The sequence below is a fragment of the Oncorhynchus kisutch genome, linkage group LG3, assembly GCF_002021735.2.
Source record: "Oncorhynchus kisutch isolate 150728-3 linkage group LG3, Okis_V2, whole genome shotgun sequence".
In the NCBI taxonomy this organism is placed as follows: Eukaryota; Metazoa; Chordata; class Actinopteri; order Salmoniformes; family Salmonidae; genus Oncorhynchus; species Oncorhynchus kisutch.
In genome coordinates this window covers 19,803,110-19,825,817 of record NC_034176.2, presented here as the reverse complement: position 1 = coordinate 19,825,817, position 22,708 = coordinate 19,803,110, and the positions used below count along the sequence as shown (strand labels likewise).

General features: G+C 43.9%; 1 protein-coding gene across 2 annotated transcripts in view; it reads right to left on the bottom strand.

Moving 5' to 3' along the window:
- The window catches only part of LOC109871557 (transient receptor potential cation channel subfamily M member 3), a 175,342-nt gene that overhangs the window by 71,520 nt on the left and 81,114 nt on the right, over positions 1-22,708 (bottom strand). For both annotated transcript variants that reach the window (XM_031818559.1, XM_031818570.1), the window contains exons 6-8: positions 22,169-22,340; positions 2,001-2,175; positions 1,653-1,776 (exon numbers count right to left, since the gene is read on the bottom strand). In XM_031818559.1, the coding sequence (XP_031674419.1) occupies positions 1,653-1,776; positions 2,001-2,175; positions 22,169-22,340 (471 nt within the window). The remainder of the gene's footprint in view (positions 1-1,652; positions 1,777-2,000; positions 2,176-22,168; positions 22,341-22,708) is intronic.

Below are 22,708 nucleotides of genomic sequence, written 5' to 3'. Positions count from 1 at the left end.
GGACATTTGTGTGACAAAAATATGACAAAAAAAGCATATTAGGGGGCAGGGTGGAGCTATTACCGTGTCTCATCCTCTCAGATCTCCACGAGTTTCAAGGGGGTAGGAGTTAGGGATTAAAGGGGTTGTTTTGGACAGTGTAGGGGTTAAAGGGGTTGTTTCTGGACAGTGTAGGGGGTAAAGGGGTTGTTTTGGACAGTGTAGGGGGTAAAGGGGTTGTTTTGGACAGTGTAGGGGTTAAAGGGGTTGTTTTGGACAGTGTAGGGGTTAAAGGGGTTGTTTTGGACAGTGTAGGGGGTAAATGGGTTGTTTTGGACAGTGTAGGGGGTAAAGAGGTTGTTTTGGACAGTGTAGGAGTTAAAGGGGTTGTTTTGGACAGTGTAGGGGTAAAGGGGTTGTTTTGGACAGTGTGGGGGGTAAAGGGGTTGTTTTGGACAGTGTAGGGGTAAAGGGCTTGTTTTGGACAGTGTAGAGGGTAAAGGGCTTGTTTTGGACAGTGTAGGGGTTAAAGGGCTTGTTTTGGACAGTGTAGGGGGTTGTTTCTGGACAGTGTAGGGGGTAGGATGTAGGGGTAGGGGGGTTGTTTATGGACAGTGTAGGGGGTTGTTTCTGGACAGTGTAGGGGGTAGGATGTAGGGGTAGGGGGGTTGTTTCTGGACAGTGTAGGGGGTAGGGGGTTGTTTCTGGACAGTGTAGGGGGTTGTTTCTGCACAGTGTAGGGGGTAGGGGGGTTGTTTCTGGACAGTGTAGGGGGTTGTTTCTGGACAGTGTAGGGGGTAGGGGGTTGTTTATGGACAGTGTAGGAGGTAGGGGGTTGTTTCTGGACAGTGTAGGGGGTAAGGGGGTTGTTTCTGGACAGTGTAGGGGGTAGGGGGTTGTTTCTGGACAGTGTAGGGGGTAGGGGGGTTGTTTCTGGACAGTGTAGGGGGTAGGGGGTTGTTTCTGGACAGTGTAGGGGGTAGGATGTAGGGGTAGGGGGGTTGTTTATGGACAGTGTAGGGGGTTGTTTCTGGACAGTGTAGGGGGTAGGATGTAGGGGTAGGGGGGTTGTTTCTGGACAGTGTAGGGGGTAGGGGGTTGTTTCTGGACAGTGTAGGGGGTAGGGGGTTGTTTCTGGACAGTGTAGGGGGTTGTTTCTGGACAGTGTAGGGGGTTGTTTCTGCACAGTGTAGGGGGTAGGGGGGTTGTTTCTGGACAGTGTAGGGGGTTGTTTCTGGACAGTGTAGGGGGTAGGGGGTTGTTTCTGGACAGTGTAGGGGGTAAGGGGGTTGTTTCTGGACAGTGTAGGGGTAGGGGGGTTGTTTCTGGACAGTGTAGGGGGTAGGGGGTTGCTTCTGGATAGTGTAGGGGGTAGGGGGTTGTTTCTGGACAGTGTAGGGGGTAGGGGGTTGTTTCTAGACAGTGTAGGGGGTAGGGGGGTTGTTTCTGGACAGTGTAGGGGGTAGGGGGTTGTTTCTGGACAGTGTAGGGGGTAGGGGGGTTGTTTCTGGACAGTGTAGTGGGTAGGGTATAAGGGGTAGGAGCTAAATGGGTTTTCCTTCTGCTTACATCTAATACTTCTAAATCTCAGTTTTTTTCTCCTTAATAATCCCCATCACACTGGGGGGGGGGTATGTTTCCATGGTGACTCGTGAGCAAGTGTGAACACTCACCAACTCCTTCTTCTTCATGCATTCCATGAGGATGATGAAGAGGTGTTGGGCTTGGGTCCGGCTGTACGTGAATGTCTTCTGTATGGTCACCAGCAACTGGTCCCTCAGAGTCTCATTTATGATCCTAATGAGAAGGAGGGATAGGGAGAAGGATGTAAAAGTGTAAAAGAGACCTGGAGCCAAAACTTAAATTCAGGTTTTAAAATTGAAGTATTAACATTTAGCATAAGTATTAGGACTGTATTTGGGAAATACTAAAAATGCATCTTACTATACAGATATTTGGAACGGTTTCTGCATCCCCGGCAATACAGTAGCAAACCTGTGTATCTGATATGTGACACGTACCCTCCCTCCTCGGAGTACTTGTGTCCAAATGCCAGGATGTCTGAGGCACGCCCGCTCCCGTCACACACCACCACGGGGACAGGCGGAGTGTCCCTCAGGTACTCCAACACGATGGAGATCACATTAGGACCCCCCTCCACTATCAGAGCCACCACCGGCACTCCCTGACCAATACCTACAGAGAGAGGGGAGAGGAAGGGCGGGGTAGAGAGAGAGTGATAGAGAGAGCGAGAGAGAGAGAGAGAGAGAGAGAGAAAGGGGAGGAAGGGGAGAAGAGAGAGGTATGACTGACAACATTTCAACGGGGTCCATGTTGCGTGCTGTTCCCCGATTCAACAAGTGCCCCTGTATCTCACCTCTCAATTAAAATAGAACTGCTACCAACAGACAAATCTGGGACACACATGTTAAAAATAGTCGGCAGTCGGCAGCACACTGGTGTGTCTTGATTCTGAGAGAGTTTCCTATTTCGCTGTGTTTTTCTGAGAAGTTAACGAAAGCACAGATCCACACTGAGCCGCATAGAAGCCCTGGAGCGAGCACCCTCCTGCTGCACAGAGGGACAGCCTCATGCTGGCTAATCAGAAGCTATTAACAGTCATTAGAGGTAATTAACAGGTGGATTCTGGTGCTCACACACAGGCCTGCCTGGGATAATGGACATGGAAAGAGAAAGGATGCAGCCCTACAGTACCAAACCCTCACAAGGACGCCCAGTTCCTTTGTCACTGCTTCTCTCTTTCAGTCTCTGTCTCCCACTCTCTTTCTCTCGCTCCAACCTACTCTCCGTCACTGTCTCTCCCTCTCTCCCACTCCCACTCCCACCCACTCTTACTCTCTCTCTCTCTGTCACTCTCTCCTTCTCTCTCTCCCTCCATCACTGTCTCTCCCTCTCTCCCACTCCCACCCACTCTTACACCCTCTCTCTCTCTCTCTCTCTCTCTCTCTCTCTCTCTCTCTCTCTCCCCCCCTTTCTCTCTAACTTGCTCTCTCACTTGCTCTCTGTCACTCTCTCTCTCTCTCTCTCTTTCTCCCTCTCTCTCTTTCTCCCTCTCTGTCACTCTCTCTATCTCTCATTTGGCTGCCACCCATCAGTGTTTTGACTCAAATTTAAAAGCTGTGTCCTGCCAGATCCTCCCTCCCATCCTAGCCTTCATAATTTCACTGGGGATAGGTGGGCCAAAGACTCAGGGCCCGCTCACACACGTGCCATCATTGTGTCTCGCTTGCTACAGGCACAGTTACATAAAGAAGGACCTATTTTAGGGCCTTGTCTACTTCAAAGCCCAGAACACCAGCACACTGTCAGACAGAGGAGAATAAGAACAGAGGAGTGATAGTCTTCTCTTTTCATATCGGTTTTACTTGACTTCTTCTGTTAGTCTTCACCTCTGCATGTGTCACAATAATGGCTGCTTTGCTTTGGCGGTCATCTCCAGAACCTGAAGGTATTACGCTCCAATTGAAAGACGCCAGCGTGCAGATGAGGAAGGGAAAGCACAGCTGTGTCGTTGCTAATTGGCTAGACTGAGAGAAAGAGAGTGCATGGGGGTGGTGAGTGCGGGTCAGCTGTTTGTTCACCCGCACCCGTCTGCAATTGCTAATAACCCATCCGCAACCACCCCAATATACTTGATAAAGTGAAACTCTGAGGCCAGCACATGACCCTAACCCACTAATATAGAAGATGTGCTACAGTCAAGAGATTTAGAAATGCTTCTGCTTCTAATTTCCAACCTTTTGGTAGGCTATTTGTAAGTCAATCTGCCTGCCCTAACCTCGAGCCTGCCTGACCATTCTGCCTGCCCTGACCTCGAGCCTGCCTGACCATTCTGCCTGCCCTGACCTCGAGCCTGCCTGACCATTCTGCCTGCCCTGACCTTGAGCCTGCCTGACCATTCTGCCTGCCCTGACCTCGAGCCTGCCTGACCATTCTGCCTGCCCTGACCTCGAGCCTGCCTGACCATTCTGCCTGCCCTGACCTCGAGCCTGCCTGACCATTCTGCCTGCCCTGACCTCGAGCCTGCCTGACCATTCTGCCTGCCCTGACCTCGAGCCTGCCTGACCATTCTGCCTGCCCTGACCTCGAGCCTGCCTGACCATTCTGCCTGCCCTGACCTCGAGCCTGCCTGACCATTCTGCCTGCCCTGACCTCGAGCCTGTCTGACCATTCTGCCTGCCCTGACCTCGAGCCTGCCTGACCATTCTGCCTGCCCTGACTTCGAGCCTGCCTGACCATTCTGCCTGCCCTGACCTCGAGCCTGCCTGCCATTCTGTACCTCTGGAACTCTGAACTGGTTTTGACCTTTTGCCTGTCCACGACCATTCTCTTGCCTACCCCTTTTGGATTGTTAATAAACATCTTGAACTCTAACCATCTGCCTCCTGTGTCTGCATCTGGGTCTCACCTTGTGCCCTTCTAATATAATGTCAAATAAAACAGCAATCAATAGAAAACAACATTTACCAAAAACAGTTACATTCCTCTGCTACTAGGTCCTCAATCAAAACTCTGAACTGCCCGAGCGGCACCAGAACATCTAATTGTAATGAGTTCTATAAATTGTCCCGGCAGTGAGGCGCATTAAAACTAAAAGCAGATTTACCTAATTCAGTAGAGACCCAAGGAACCTCAAGAGTTAACCAACTCTGTGAATGGGTTTGGTAAATCATGTTTTTATACTTCAACAACGAAGTGAAGTCAGAAGCTTGTATAGTAGAGCTTTGTAAACAAAAAGGGAATAATGAAGTGATCTCCGGGAATTCAATGAGGACCAGCCAACCTTTTGAGACAGGATGCAGTGATGAGTATTAAAACTGTCACATGTGATAAAGTGAAGGGCACTATGGTAGACAGCATCCATGGGTTTAAGAGCAGTGGCTGCTGCATTCTGGTAAATTGTTTCACCATAGTGAAGTACTGGCAGAAAAGTTGACTGTACAATCTGCTTCCTGCTGTTTAGGGAGAAGCAAGATCTGTAAAAAAAAAAATAAGCCCATTTTAAATCTTAATATAGCGTTTAACTAGCTCATCAGTATGTTTTTGTTTATGCTAAATCTTTGTCAATCCCAAAGCCCACATATTTCTCGGTGGGAACCCGATCGATGGGACAACCATTGAATTAATACATATGTAGTCCACCTGATTATATTATTATTTTTGCTAGAATTTGAGAACAACATATTTCGTTTTTCCCACATTAAGTGCAAGTTATAAAATTGAATGCTTCAATCTAGTTGACATCGGGAAAGTTTTCTGTCATCTCTACTTCTTTTGTGGAGAAAAGATGTTAGGGAGAAAATGCAATAACTCTAAAGATAACAGGAAAGATTTTCTGTGCAAAATGTCCAAATGACATCAGTTTGACCAGTTGTAAGGAAATAGAAAGCAGTGAGAAAATGACTCAAAATGTTTCGGATAAGATTTCAGTTCGGCTTGGATGCATAATTTATATGGTTGAAATAATATCAGCTTTTATGATACTGATAAATATAGCCCCTCTACATATGGTATCTAACTGCGCATTCACATTCCCTCAAGATGCTGAAAGAAATAACTCATATTCCTCCCCTTCTGTTCCTGAGTCAAAATGTACAGTAGCCTACAATTTGTTGTATCATTTACCAGCAAGAAATGCTAAATTCTGCAGGAGTAAATATTGAAGGTGCAATATGCAGAAATTGCTATGCAATTTCTTAGTTGCTAACATTCTAATAGTTTGTATAATTTCTGTATATGTAGAGAATCATTGTACCATCTGAACCGCTGTGAAATATATTTTCAATAACCCAAAATATTGTGATTTCAGCTGTTTGATGCTGGTGTACAACACCAAAAGTCAAAGATGCAAAAGCGAAACGTATGAACGGGAAGCACAGAAATAGCCACATAGAACAGATCTACCACATCTCAGACTTGCTTTCAATGAGAATGATAGATCTATAACTCCCATTTCTATGTGAATTTTGTTAGTAGCCCAAAAAGTAAAATATTGCAACTTTAAGGCTATGTGAGAGGTTATAACCCATCTGAACAATAGGCTACAGTTCCCTTGACATGCCATAGGCCTATTTGAAGTTCCCGTCTTGAGACTGTCAAATTTGTATAGCGCCTCACAATCATCACACATAACATAGTCGGCACTGCCCTCATCCTCTTTTACCACTTCACCAAACATGACTTTTCTGGCCCTCCCTCCTCTTTATTTTCACAGCTTTTCTCTTTTTGAATTAAACCCCGACATTGTCCTTTCTGCCACAGTGGATCGACGATAACCTTATCTGCCTGATCCCAGCATTTGGTGATTGGTATGTAGGCTATTTGGCACACATAGATTTAGGCCCTGAATCTTAGGCTTACGCACCAATGCCAAGTAACCTAAAATAATGAAAGATAAACCTATGTAGCCAAGAATTATACATTTATGGATTTTTTTAAGGTATTGTTTTCTCTTTATTCAACACACCCACCCGCCATCCACACAATATTTTGTGACCCTAACTGTCACGCCCTGGTCTTAGTATTTTGTGTTTATATATTTTAGTAGGTATTGGGATTGTGGCTGAGTAGGGGTGTCTAGCATAGTCTATGGCTGCCTGAGGTAGTTCTCAATCAGAGTCAGGTGATTCTCGTTGTCTCTGATTGGGAACCATATTTAGGTAGCCTGGGTTTGACTGTGTGTTTTGTGGGTGATTGTTCCTGTCTCAGTGTGTTAGTTATTTCACCAGACAGGCTGTCTAGGTTTTCACGTTCCGTTTCTTGTTTTTGTATTGTTCGTGGTTTTCCTTATTAAAGATGTATCGAACTAAACACGCAGCATTTTGGTCCGACTCTCCTTCGACGGAAGAAAGCCGTAACACTAACCCAACTGCGGATATAGCTGCGGGGACTGAGGGATATGAGTCAACCCGCCCATCACTAGAGCGTGGTACCTGCATATGCCACATTACACAACACAATCAAAGAGCAGGACTAGACTGCACTCACAGTACGTGTGGTCTTAAAGCCAGTTCATATGTCTGAGGGATAGAGCAAGATTTGTGTAACTGGCAATGCTGACAGTTCTGCAAGTTGCTTTAGATAAAAGCGGTCTGCTAAATGACCATGTTATATTGTTATTATATGAATATCTATGGTCTCTCAGGTAGAGTGGGGACCTCAGATTGAGCATTCATTCTTAAATCACGTCACATTGGAAACAGATAAAAAGTTAGCTTTGTGCTCTTTGCTGTGTAGGGTTGAAAATATTTGAAAATAGCCTTACAAAATGGACCAAATGCTAAATAATTTAAAAAAAGAACAAATCTGCCATAGCTGTATGGGGAGATGGAATCCATTTTTTGGACGAGATTACTCTCGAGTCTATGGAGTGGAACGTTGTGCTTTGCAAGACGAGTCATTGTCAGCCCACACTGTATTTCACTACCCCCCCTGATCAAGTTTCCACAACAGCTCACAGTCATGTTGATGAAATAACACCAGGGCATTTAGAACCGGACATTGAATAGATTCCATTACAAATGCCAGTACCCCATCAATAATGGATAATAAATCACATGTTCACTACCATCCGGTTTATATAAGAGAAATCGTTTGGGGTTTTCCGTATCAGATTAGTGGAGGCTTTACTAGTGATAGGTCAGAGTAGCTCGTAACTGGAGCAGATCGATCCCTTCCTCTCTTTGAACACTCTCCACACACCCACCTCTATGTATCTACTGTCTTCCCTCTCTCTCTGACGTCTATGGCCCCTGCTCACAGCTCTTGAGAGAGAGAGAGTGAAAGAGAAAGAGAGAGAGACAGCCCGGAAGAGGGGAGGAGGAGAGGAAAAGTGCGAGCCTCACCAGCCCCCAATATCTATCTTTAGTCCGGGAGAGAGGGGGGAGGGTTGTGAGGGGGACACATGTAACATGATTAAACGGACCTCATTATGGAGCCGTTGACTCACCCAGAGAAACATTAGCAAGGCTGGAGGAGGTTTCTCTATGTGGGTCGTTTTCACACATCTAGGCCTTCCCTCGGCATCCACACTGCACTCGCTAGCACCTATTTCCCCAGAGTGGACTGGCAAATTGGAGCTGTGAAAGTATTAAGACATGAAAGGTAGAGAAGAGAAGGTCAGAGGCAGATGTAAAGGGCCGATTCTACAACGCCACCGCTCCATTTCGATTAGTTATGTCTCTGTCACACTTTGACTTTCCTTGTTCTTCTGTTCTCTTCTGAATATAATCCATTCGTTTCTATTTTTGCGTTGGGTAGGCGCTGCAGTTGAGATAAGATAATTAGTTGGGTTGGGGGACACTTTCAGAGGAATAGGGATAAGATGGGTGAGGGTGTCAAAGGGCTACAGAATTAATTTGAACCCAAGCCAACACAGGTATGGCTGTTAGTGGAGGTGGTGGCACTAATCGCTAGAACACCAGATTGTGGGACATTGTCTACTGGAAAATGACACCCATTATAAATATTGGGGAAGCAACTCTGAAAATATACTTAACAAGCTACCAATTACTTCACTAAAGCTACCCTTAAGAAAAATATAGTTTACTGTACTTAACTAAAAACTACTTTGTGAAAGTTTATCATACGTAAATCTGAAATGTGATAGACTACAAATTGCAACATGTATTTAGTCTATTAAACACAAAAACTATGTTTCAAGTAATAATTAGTCTGATGCCGATTATTGCCTACTTCACCCATTTTTTATTTGAGCAAAAAAGTCATAATAGTTAGCCACACAACTACTGTACATATTTAAAAAGTAATTAAGTACTAAAAATACTTCCCATGTTAGAATTTATTTAAACTACCACCAAGATAAAGCTAAATGCAGTTAAATTACTAGTTGACCTACATGTAGTTCACTACTCCCCAATACATGGTACACAGCAGCTTCCCTACTGATTTACCTGGCTGTCTCAGAGTTGACAGTATATCTCTCTCTCTCTCTCTCAAGCACGGCAATTCCACCATGACAGGCGACAGGCGATCGTTCACTCACCTCTCCCTAACCCTGTGCTATCAAACTCAATTACCTGCCAGGCCAGTACGCATGATTTTGTTCCAGCACTAGCATACCACATGGAACGAATCAAAGAAGTTGTCTATTAAAGATGATGATTGGTTGATTAGTTATATGGGTTGTGTTAGTGCTGGGTTGAATATCCAGTCCCTCCAGTAACTGAGTTTAAGTCCACTGTTCTAACCACTCCAATCATCACTTCCTCTACTGTCCCTCCCTTTTAATAATTCATCAGTCCTGTGCAGTGTTTCCTCTGGAAAAAATGTGTAGCAGTGGGGGGGAAAGGTTGTGGAGGGGGCTGAATGGGGGGTCCCTCCTAGACTTCTTATGTAGAAGGACTGTGCAAGGTCCATAGCCTATGCATGGTCCATATTATCAGATATGCTATTAGCAATAAACATTGGCACCTGTAGCCCAACTGATGCAGCAAAGTGCAAATAAATAGGCTGAAGCATGGAGTTGCTTATCTACATTTACCCTATTGGGCTAATCATTAGCCAGAGACCAAACAGATCCCAAATGTGATATTTTGACTAGTTACAACCAGGAATACAACTTCCCCGAATTGGATCCTTTGTTTGTACTCCCCTGGGGAATTGAACTGATTCCAGAGGCTGACCCAAAACATCGCCGGCAGGGAAGAGGTACACGGAGTGGACTTCTAGTCCGACTCAGGAGACCTGCACACCGCCCACCTCTTCCGAGTATATTACTCGCTAATGTTCCGTCTCTGGATAAAAGCTGAGGGCGAGTTACCCCGACCTAGAATACCTCACAATCAAATGCCGACTGTGTTACCTCCCAAGATAATTTTCTTCGGTTATAGTCACAGCCGTGTATATTCCCCCAAGCCGATACCATGACGGCCCTCAAAGAACTTCACTGGACTATATGCAAACTGGGGATTTTAACAAAGCAAATGAGGAAAACATTATTAAAGTTCTATCCAAATACTGACTGCAGTAGTCGCGCTGCTAAAACACTCGACCACTGCTACTCCAACTTCCGGGATGCCTACAAGGCCCTCCTCGGCCCACCCTCCCTCACGACTCCATTTTGCTCCTCCCTTCCTATAGGCAGAAAGGCAAACAGGAAGTACCCGTGCTAAGGACTATTCAATACTGGACTAATCAATGGGAATCCACGCTTCAAGATTGTTTTGATCAGGGTAGCCTCCGAGAATAACATTGACGAAAATAAGGATACGGTGACTGAGTTTATCAGGAACTGTATAGGAAACGTTATACCCACTATGACTATTAAAACCTACCCTAACCAGAAACCGTGGATAGATAGCAGCATTCGCGCAAAACTGAAAGCACGAAACACTGCATTTAACCATGTCAAGGTGACTGGGAATATGGCAGTGTAGTTATTCTCTCTGTAAGGCAATTAAACAGGCAAAATGTCAGTATAGAGACAAAGTGGAGTCGCAATTCAATGGCTCAGACACAAGACGTATGTGGCAGGGTCTACAGACAATCATGGACTTCAAAAGGAAAACCAACCACGTCACAGACACCAACGTCTTGCTTCCAGACAAGCTAAACACCTTATTGGCCTGCTTTGAGGACAACACAGTGCCACGAATGCGACACGGTACCAAGAACTGTGGGCTCTCCTTCTCGACGTGAGTAAAACATTTAAACGTGTTAACCCACGCAAGGCTTCCGGCACAGACGACATCCCTAGCCACGTCCTCAGAGCATGCGCAGTTTACTAACATATTCAATCTCTCCCTATTCAAGTCTGCTGTCCTGATGAACTTGCTAATAAACTCGCTCACGGAATCAGCGTATTCATCAATGTTATTGTCCAACGCTATGCGAACATATCCCAGTCCACGTGATCGTAGCAATCTTGAAGGTTGGAATTCGATTGGTCGGACCAGCGTTGAACAGACCCGGGCGCTTCCTGTTTTAGTTTCTGTTTATAGGCTGGGTGCAACATAATGGAGTCATGGTCAGATTTTCCGAAAGGAGGGCGGGGGAGGGCTTTATATGCTTCGCGGAAGTTAGAATAACAATGATCCAGGGTTTTGCCAGCCCGGGTCGCGCATTCGATATGCTGATAACATTTAGGGAGCCTTGTTTTCAGATTAGCCTTGTTAAAATACCCAGCAACAATAAATTCAGCCTCAGAATATGTAGTTTCCAGTTTACATAGAGTCAAATGAAGTTCTTTCAGGGCCGTTGATGTGTCTGCTTGGTAGATAATGCGGTCGGCATTTGATTCTAAGGAATTCTAGGTCAGGTGAACAAAAGGACTTGAGTTCCTGTATGCTGTTCTGATCACAACACGTCTCATTAATCATAAGGCATACACCCCCGCCCTTCTTCTTACCAGAAATATGTTTGTTTCTGTCTGCGCGATGCGTGAAGAAGCCAGGTGGCTGTACCGAGTCTGATGACGTATCCCGAGTGAGTCATGTTTCCATGAAACAAAGAACGTTACAATCTCTAATGTCTCTCTGGAAGGCAACCCTTGCTCGGATTTCGTCTACCTTGTTGTCAAGAGACTGGACATTGGCGAGTAGTATGCTCGGGAGCGTTGCTCGATGTGCCCGTCTACGGAGCCTGACCAGAAGACCGCTCCGTCTCCCCCTTCTGCGGCCGTGGTTTTGGGTCGCCGGCTGGGATCCGATCCATTGTCCTGGGTGGTGGACCAAATAGGGGATCCGCTTCGGGAAAGTCGTATTCCTGGTCGTAATGTTGGTGAGTTGACGTTTCTCTTATGTCCAATAGTTCCTCCCGACTGTATGTAATGAAACCTAATATTTCCTGGGGTAACAATGTAAGAAATAACACACAAAAAAAACAAAATACTGCATAGTTTCCTATGAACTTGAAGCGAGGCGGCCATCTCTGTCTGCGCCGGAAGTGTAAATGTAATAAACCAGGGAGATACTGTATACTTTAGCTAAGAAAGTAATACTAAGTGTATGTTGTGCAGTAAGCTGTTAGTAGCCCATGTGTCTCACCCTAAGAAATTGATCCATCTCCCCCTCAGAACTTAGCCTACTGTTCTGACTTAGAGGTGCACATATAGCCTATTTTAGAGAAATGTCATCATTGAATATTGTAAGAGACTTCATTATATGCCCCCGTTATTTATCCTACGGTTCTGACTTGGTGTACAGGGAGAATGCTGTAAGTCTGTCGCTGTGCATTTCAAATGTAGCTTAATGTCTTAATCGAAATTATGGCTTGCCTCCTATCCGCTCATCGATACCTTATGCCATTGTTTGTAAATCTCAATTGTTACAATATATCGCTTATATAGGTCTATCTCATTAGTATCTTATTCACCATCTTAGGCAAAGTTGGAATTCTGCATTTCATTGTTTTGCTAACTTTGTGTATTATAATTAGCTCATGTGCTTTTCTCCATGTTGTTGAGTCTGTAACCATGTTTGCCGGTGACAGTCTCTTTTATATATTTTATAAATTGCAGTAGGGTAATAGACACATGTAATTCCACTTGATATTGCGAGAGTTGTTTTGTTTGTGCAATGCGCTGTCTGTGCATCGGTATATTGTCTATAAAAGTGGATCCTCGTGATTTAATTTTGCTTCCTTTTTAGACCACATCGGCCTAGTAAATACATCACATGGTAGGCTAACTCTCTCTCTCTCTGCCTGTCTCTCTGTCTGTCTGTCTCTGTCTCTCTTTCTCCTCAAAGAATAGTAAAGTTATGGCCTCAACATCTTGCTGAATTGATCTGAACTTACATCTATCTGAATTGATGTCAGTGTCCATTTTGAAAGTGCTGAACAAATAGTCACAACTCATCACAGCTTGTTAGCTTGCACTTGCTTATACTTACAGCTAAGTGTTGATTATATAAGAACAAACATGATGAATTTACTGAACATAAATGTAATGATGTTTGTGTATGGTTCAAAAGTCAAAATTCATGTCAGCATTCCTTACTAATGAAGAAGAATGTGGTTCTTATCAAGTTACACAAATCGACAGAGTCAGTAGAAACCACATTTACTTACGCAAGTCAGCCATATAAGCTGTGGTTTAAAAAAATGCAGTTTAGTGTTATGTTTTTTTGCTGGCATGCATCTAAAACAAATTGGTTGAGTTGCCGCACCAAGATTTACATGCTAAAATCGCTATTATGCAGAGGAAAAGTAGCAGCTTCAAAGGGCGCCTCAGCAGAAATATGTTTGAATCTTCCTTATTTTTTTCACTGGTGGTAATGATTTTGCCCTTGGCCCAACGCCACAGCAAAATGAGTGTGGCGGAAACACTGGTCCTGTGGGTCCCAGCTGAGGTCAGGGCTTCATAGCATCTGATTAGAATCCAATTCCTGCATGGGCCATTTCTCATCCTTTACATATGACTGTGATTAAAAATGGTATAGATAACCCCCCCACACCGAAAAACAGACAGAGAACCCCCCCCCCCCACACACACACACACACACACACACACACCCACACCTTAGTGCTGACGAGAGATTATATCGTATATTCTCATCCTCCTATTCAGAAGAGACCCCTCAAGGTAACCTCATCGCCTCTCTTTCCACTTCAGCTCTCATTCCCTTTCCCTCTCTGAAGTGCATTACCACACACAGCAGAGAGCTATGACCGTCACCTGAGGCCATCTGCTGTCTCACTCTTCTATCTGCCTGGCTGTTTGAATTGGTGCCACGGGGAGAGATGGGAGTCTGGTGGGAACAGAGACAGCACTGTTCTTCAAGGATTCCTGTAGTCGTCTGACATTGACACATGGGAACGAGGGTGTGTGAGGATGAGTTGTTTAAAGGGGAGGACAAGGGGATATGACAAGTGCACAAATAAGGGATGAGTCCACAAGCTGACTATAGGACAGGGGTATGGATGACCATGGCTATGATGTAAGAGGACTAGAGGACAGGGGGATGGATGACCATGGCTATGATCTAAGAGGACTAGAGGACAGGGGCATGGATGACTATGGCTATGATCTAAGAGGACTAGAGGACAGGGGCATGGATGACTATGGCTATGATCTAAGAGGACAATAATACAGTGGGATGGATGACTATGGCTATGATCTAAGAGGACTAGAGGACAGGAGGATGGATGACCATGGCTATGATCTAAGAGGACTAGAGGACAGGGGGATGGATGACCATGGCTATGATCTAAGAGGACAATAATACAGTGGGATGGATGACCATGGCTATGATCTAAGAGGACTAGAGGACAGGGGGATGGATGACCATGGCTATGATCTAAGAGGACAATAATACAGTGGGATGGATGACTATGGCTATGATCTAAGAGGACTAGAGGACAGGAGGATGGATGACCATGGCTATGATCTAAGAGGACTAGAGGACAGGGGGATGGATGACCATGGCTATGATCTAAGAGGACTAGAGGACAGGGGGATGGATGACTATGGCTATGATCTAAGAGGACAATAATACAGTGGGATGGATGACTATGGCTATGATCTAAGAGGACTAGAGGACAGGAGGATGGATGACCATGGCTATGATCTAAGAGGACTAGAGGACAGGGGGATGGATGACTATGGCTATGATCTAAGAGGACTAGAGGACAGGGGGATGGATGACTATGGCTAGAAGATCTATCAGCTATTCCTGTGTATGGTTATACAGGGATCTCTCTAATCTTAAAGGGACAATCTGCAACATGTACCTATTCGTAGGCTGGCTAGTTGGTTTCGTAACATAATGTTGAAAAGAATAATCCATACTTTATCACTGAGAAAGACCAAAGACTGAGGACAAGAGGAAGAAGGGAAGGACAATGGCTGAGATGGGAGGATACCGTTGGTTTTGAAGGAAGCTGCTCAGGCATATCTCCAGCTGCTGGACCGTGCCAAGAGGAGACAGGAATGTATCCAACCTGGCGTGTGACTGTGTTGGCCACAGCCACCATAAACAGCACTTCACCCAAAGCCCTGTCTTTATCCATTTATTCTGTTACCCTCAGCTGGAGCCGAGCTGTCACCTCGATCCTCAGTCACAATAGCACATGAGGCAACACAGCCGCATGTAATATAGAGTGGGAGGGTGTACTCACTGAAAAATTACTTTTTTAGTTTTAGCTATAGGAGAAATGTTAGGAGAATATTTTATTCATTAGATCTGACCTTACATAGTTTCGTGCTTGTGTCCACAAAACACAATGTAAAAAATGACTAATATCCAGGACAATATATATTGATTGTATTAGTCTTGAAGTAATGTTCCTGACAGGTATTGTGTAACCAACCACAGGTTTGCACATACAGTACAATGGGACCTTGGGGGCAGATTTTTCTAAGTATCACTTTCATTCCAACATGTGGCCATTCAAACTAAATGATTTTTCCTCTTATTTCATTATCCTCTTTTTTTGTGAGAAACCTCAGGGCATGACGCATCCCAGAGGACCCTACTGAGAGGGACATTTATACTGAACAAAAATATAAACCCAACATGGAAAAATTTCAACGATTTTACTGAGTTTCAGTGCATATAAGGAAATCATTCAATTGAAATAAATAAATTAGGCCCTAATCTTTGGATTTCACATGACTGGGCAGGAGCTCAACCATTGGTGGGCCTGGGAGGGCATCGGCCCACCCACTGGGGAGCCAGGCCCAGTCAATCAGAATTAGTTTTCCCCCACAAAGGGGCTTTATTAGAGATGGAAATACTCTTCCGTTTCATCAGTTGTCCGGGTGGCTGGTTTCAGACGATCCCGCAGGTGAAGAAGCTAGATGTGGAGGTCCTGGGCTGACGTGATTACCTGTGGTCTGCGGTTATGAGGCCAGTTGGACGTACTGCCAAATTCTCTAAAATGACGTTGGAGGCGACTTATGGTAGAGAAATTAACATTCAATTCTCTGGTAACAGCTCTGGTGGACATTCCTGCAGTCAGCATGCCAATTGCATGCTCCATGAAAACTTGAGACATCTGTGGCATTGTGTTGTGTGACAAAACTGCACATTTTAGAGTGGCCTTTAATTGTCCCCAGCACAAGGTGCACCTGATAATGATAATGTTGTTTAATCAGCTTCTTGACATGCCCCACGTGTCAGGTGGAAGGACTATCTTGGCAAAGGAGAAATGCTGAATAAAAGGGATGTAAACTAATTTGTGCACAACATTTTAGAGAAATAAGCTTTTTGTGAGTATGGAAAAGTTCTGGGATTTTTCTGGGAACAACCCATGATTTGAATCATGGGACCAACGCTTCATATGTTGCATTTATATTTTTGTTCAGTAATATGTGCATCTTTATTGACTGTGGACAGATAATAAAATAAAGAAATGGTCAATTTCTAGAACCCTGGGTGGTATTCATTAGGCACAAAATGGAAGAAAACTGTCTGAAACGTGGAGGTACCATTGGAGCTTGTCCCATAAAGGCTCATTTTTGTTTTCTGTCGCAATATGTTTTGCTACGTTGTGAGCTAATAAATATGACCCTGCTATAGTGATGCGCAGGTTGATTCATAGCAGGCAGGTTTAGGGTCATTAAATATTGTGTGGCTGAAGGGCGGGTGGATGGCGGCCGGGTTGAATAAAGAAAAATAATACCTTAAAAAACATAAATGTATAATTATTGTGCAATTTCTGTAGGTTACATTGACGTTTTTTGTTCATTATTTTAGGCTGATATGCACACCAAATAGCATACACAACTAATCATGCTTTTGGGAATGGCAGAAAAACTTAACATCAATCCTCAGAGGCAAAAAGGACATTGTGGAAGTTTATTTAAAAAGACAAAAGATGCCAAAAGAAGAGTTGAAAATAAAGAGAAGGGAGGGCCATAAAAGTGGTGGTAAAAGAGGATGATAGTAGTGTGTGTTATGTTATGTGTGATGATTGTGAGGCGCTATACGAATTTGACAGTCACAAGAAGGGACTTCAAATAGGCCTATGGTATGTCAAGGGAACTGAAGACACCGGTTTAGATGAATTAAATGGAAAGTGAAATCTGGACATTGACTAACCAGAATAAATCCTCTGATAACCCTAGTCCCGTACGAATCGACATCCTTGTGTTTTGAGAGAAACGTCTGAGTTTGACAGGTGTTGCTCGCGGTTTGAGCAAGAAAACAATAACTGATTCAATAAATTGAACGAAGTGCTGCGCATACCCTATACAGTATATGAAGGGACTACATGTATCAACTTCCACAGTGAATCCTTTTGTTTATACGTTTTGTGCAGTGGCATAAAGTACTTAAGTAAAAATACTTTAAAGTACTAGTTAAGTCGTTTTTTGGGGTATTTGTACTTTACTATTTATATTTTTGACAACTATTACTTTTACTTCACTACATTCCTAAACAAAACAATGTACTTTTTACTCCTTACATTTTCTCTGGCAGACAAAAGTACTTGTGGAAAATGGTCCAATTCACACACATTAAGAAAACATCCCCGGTCATTCCTACTGCCTCATATCTGGCAGACTCACTAAACACAAATGCTTCATTTGTAAATGATGTCTGAGTGTTGGACTGTGCCCCTGGCTATCAGTATATTAAAACAACAAGAAAATCGTTCTGTCCGGTTTGCTTAAAAACCTCTTAAGGATCCGCCCCTTTTTTTTCAAATTTTCGCCAAAAATGACATACCAAAATCTAACTGCCTGTAGCTCAGGCATTGAAGCAAGGATATGCATATTCTTGATACCATTTGAAAGGAAACACTTTGACATTTGTGGAAATATGAAATGAATGCAGGAAAATATAACACATTAGATCTGGTAAAAGAAAATACAAAGAAAAACAAACTGTTTTTTGTAGTTTTTTTGTACCATCATCTTTGAAATGCAAGAGAAAGGCCATAATGTATTATTCCATTTTGAGAGAATGCAATGCTCAACTAGATACCATCTGCAGAAGTGCTTTCTTCATCATCATCATTGTGACCTGTACGCTCTCGTTGGTTGGCCCTCGCTTCATACTTGTCGCCAAACCCACTGGCTACAGGTTATCTACAAGTCTCTGCTAGGTAAAGCCCCGCCTTATCTCATCTCGCTGGTCACCATAGCAGCACCCACTCGTAGCACGCGCTCCAGCAGGTATATCTCACTGGTCACCCCCAAAGCCAATTCCTCCTTTGGTCGTCTTTCCTTCCAGTTCTCTGCTGCCCATGACTGGAACGAATTGCAAAAATCTCTGAAGCTGGAGACTCACATCTCCCTCACTAGCTTTAAGCACCAGCTGTCAGAGCAGTTTACAGATCACTGCACCTGTACTTAGCCTATCTGTAAACAGCCCATCGATCTACCTACCTCATCCCCATACTGGTATTTATTTATTTAGCTCCTTTGCACCCCAGTATCTCTACATGCACATTCATCTTCTGCCGATCTACCATTCCAGTGTTTAATTGCTATATTGTAATTACTTCACCACCATGGCCTATTTATTTCCTTAACTTACCTCATTTGCATTCACTGTATATAGACTTTTTGTTTTCTTTTGTTCTACTGTATTATTGACTGTATGTTTTGTTTATTCAATGTGTAACTCTGTGTTGTTGTATGTGTCGAATCGCTACGCTTTATCTTGGCCAGGTCGCAGTTGCAAATGAGAACTTGTTCTCAACTAGCCTACCTGGTTAAATAAAGGTGAAATAAATAAATTAAATAAAAAATCATAAATGCATCATAAAAGCTGAACGTTTTTCAACCACATAAAATATGTATCGAAGCCGAACTGAAACCTTGTCAGAAACACATTGGATCATTTTCACTACTTTCTATTTCCTTACAACTGGTCAAACTGATGTCATTTGGGCATGTTTGCTTTATTTATATTCTCCCCAGTCCCTAAACGTCTTTGCTCCGCGAAAGATGACAGAGAAACTTTACCGATGTCAACTAGATTGAAGCATTCATTCTATCGATCTATTACATTATTCTGTTGAGTTTCTTTTGTCTTCTAGGGCAACAAAGAGAAACTACAAGTATCTAATTATAAACAAGCTGACTAACAAATAGCCTACCAAAATGTTGGAAATTATAAGCAGAAACGTATCTAAAATCAGGCAAAAAAAAAATCTGTACAACCTATCAAAATGGTTTGTTCTGCAGTCTTTGACTGTAGCCTAAAGAGCATGTTCTATATTTGCAGGTTAGGATTGTGTGCAGGCCTCAGATATTCACTTAATCACATACAGTCGGGAGGTTGCGGATGGGTTATTAGCGGGTGGGTGCGGGGGAACAAACAGCTGACCCGCGCACCACTACCCTGGTGGTTAACCTCGTTATTGTTATATATTTTTTTTTACATTAGTTTATTTAGTAAATATTTTGTTAACTCTATTTTCTTAAAATTGCATTGTTGGTTAAGGGCATGTAAGTAAGCATTTCACGGTAAGGTCTCCAGCGCTATAAGTTGATTTGATTTGAGCACTATCAGTGTCACTCAACAAACCAGCAGTAAGCTTTTCTAACAACTGAATTCATTAAATGCATCCAGGCTTTAAATGAGGATGAAAAAGATGCTGTTAATGTAGTGATGGTTACTGTTCTGGTTTGGAATGGTTTGTGGACTGCTTGATTTGGGGATGGTGAGTTGGTTGAGGATGTTGTTAATTACGCTATATATGGTCGGTTGAGATGCTGTTATGACGACTGGGCGTCCCTTTGCCTCCCCAGCCCCCTTTATATAAGCCCAGGCATAGGATGACAAAGGGAAGCCCATAGGTCACATGACAGGATGGACAAAGAAGGCACATCTCTTCCCTCTTCCTGCTTCCTGTTGACTTCACAGTTGCCATTTGTGAGTGTAATCTCAGCCTGTGGGCTAGGGTTACGGCTTTGTCTGTTTGACTGGATGGTAAAAACAGGGGCTACATAAACTCTACAGTATCTGATGGATATTTAAAAAGTACAACACTGATGCAGTCAAAAGGTCAGGGTTGAATGCTCACAACATTTTCTATTTTTTTATATACATATGAAACATTTAGACATTTATGTGTATACCAATAATACAGTATCACATTGCATAAGTGTTTGTAGTGTAACAGGACATGGTATGTGAAGTTATACACAGGGGAATGTATGGAGTCATTAGGCAAGGTGAGGGCACGAAGGAGTTTGGATGACTGACAGTACAAACAGACAGGGCCGGTTTCCAAAAAACGTTAGATCCATGATGAACTTAGCTTTCAGAAACTTTCGGGAAACAGGCCCTGAGCGTTAGTGCAACATTATTAGAAAGGTCAGCCATTGTATCAGTTCACTCAAACAGGATAGGCCTACTGGGCACCAAATCCCTGTTATGGACAGAAATGACATGAGATGATGAGATATAGCAGTCCTATTTCCATAAGGTATACTGTCCAAAATGGGAAATATTGCCTATAAATTCTTGCTTCAGTTTATTCATAAGCATAGAATACTTTTCGGCCGTCATTGTAAATAAGAATTTGTTCTTAATTGCCTAGTTAAATAAAGGTTAAAAACTTGAATAGGGCCTCCCATGTGGCGCAGTGGTCAAAGGCACTGCATCGCAGTACTAGCTGTGCCACTAGAGATTCTGGTTTCGAGTCCAGGCTCTGTCGCAGCCGGCCGCGACCGGGAGATCCATGCACAATTGCCCCAGCATCGTCCGGGTTAGGGGATGGTTTGGCCGTCAGGGATGTTCTTGTCGCGCACTAGTGACTCCTGTGGCAGGCTGGGCGCAGTGCATGCTGACACGGTCGCCATGTGTACTGTGTTTCCTCTGACACATTGGTGCAGCTGGCTTCTGGGTTAAGTGGGCATTGTGTCAAGAAGCAGTGCGGCTTGGTTGGGTTGTGTTTCGGAGGACGCACGGCTCTCGACCCTCGCCTCTCCCGAGTCCATAAGGGAGTTGCAACGATGAGACAAGACTGTAACTACCAATTGTATACCACGAAAAAGGGTGTAAAAAACCCTAAATAAATCATTAATAAGGCAATTTGTTGATAAAACTAGCAGACAGATACTATCAATTATAGCTGAAAGAAACAGTTTTCAGATGCAGGTTCATTCCTGGTCTTGCCTCCACTCTATGTCAAGAGTGGAGGCAACGAGATGTGCACATAATTCATTTTATGTTTATGCAAATTAATTTGGCTATCAGGCTCCATGATACAGTGGAAATTGAAGTAGGATAAATGTGATGTGACAAGGTCCTCACACAGAGGAGCACACAATCCTTCTTCAGGAATAATACCGTTGTGCAATATATAACTAACACACAGATATATTCTTAGCATCTGAAATCATTCATTGTGCTCTCATCGCCAGCAGTGGCTGTGTTGATTACATGCACAAGCTCTGCATCAGTAAAAAACCTTTCAGACCTATTTCTCTCTTAAACACACACACACACACACGTGCACACACATGTGCACACATACACACACACGAGGGAGTGGAAGGGGAGGATTACTGGCTTCAGTTGAGGCGATGATGAGCTGTGTCAGGTGGTTAAATACTTGGTTGAGGGAAAAACCTCAGAGAGAGAGAGGGACAGTTTCAAAGCCTTTTGAGGAGAATCACCTTGGGCTAAATCTGACAGCCTTACCTACCATGAACATGGAATATTGGCCAGATTGTCTCTGTTAAAACAGAAATGTGAACTCAATTAACCTACCTGATAAAATGGTAGTACTTCGGGGGCCCAATTCAATCAGTTGGAGATAAAGGCACTGTTGGTTCACTCAGCATGTTTACAGGGGTGGTTTTGTGTCGATACACAATGACAACGAGGAACAGCTTGCTCACTGGACACCTCAGATAAAGTGTAAATATTCAGAGTAAACCCGCAGTATGTTTTGACTTCATTTGCAATCTAGTTATTACATTGGGCCATTAAATAATGTTATGTTCATCATGATGCCATGATCTCACTGGAGATCTATGACCAAATTTCACTGTAAGAGCAATGGAGGTCTAGGATTGGACAGTCATTGGTTCTTAGCAGTGACCAACATCCAGCCGGTATATGACTTAAGGGATGTGAAGGGAAATACCTGCACAATATGTAATTAGCCACTCTCCCAGAAGTAAATACTGCAATGTTAGGAGGTTGTCATTTGAACAGTGTGCACTGTGCAGGTATTTCCCTTTCTTTTTACAGCCAGTCATTGGCTTTTGGTTTGATTGACAGTGGCGAGCTCCACTTACGTGTGTTGATCTTCTGCAGGGAGATGTGTTTCTCCAGCTGTCTGCGGAGTTTGACCTCAGCACCGTACTTCCCTGTGGTCCCATTATCGGCCAGGATGAAGTGGGAGTGCAGGCTGTTGAGCACGGTCAGCTTGCTCAGTGGGTTGGACATGGTCTGGTACGGTCGGACCACCTGTTGGACCACAACAAAGTTTTCATCAACATATTTTGTTTACTCAGCAGTTGAATATAATAAACTAGTGTTGGAGTCGTGGCCGCGCACGACTCCAACACCATAAATAAGTTTGCTGACGACACAACAGTGTCTGGCCTGACCACTGACAGCGATGAGGCAGCCCAAGAGGCTGAAAAGATTTGGCATGTGCCCTCAGATCCTCAAAAAGCTGCATCACCGCTTGGTATGGCAACTGCTTGGCATCCAACCGCAAGGCGCGACAGAGGGTAGTGGTTACAGCCCAGTACATCACTGGGGCCGAGCTCCCTGCCATCCAGGACCTCTATATCAGGCGGTGTCAGAGGAAGGCCCTAAAGATTGTCAAA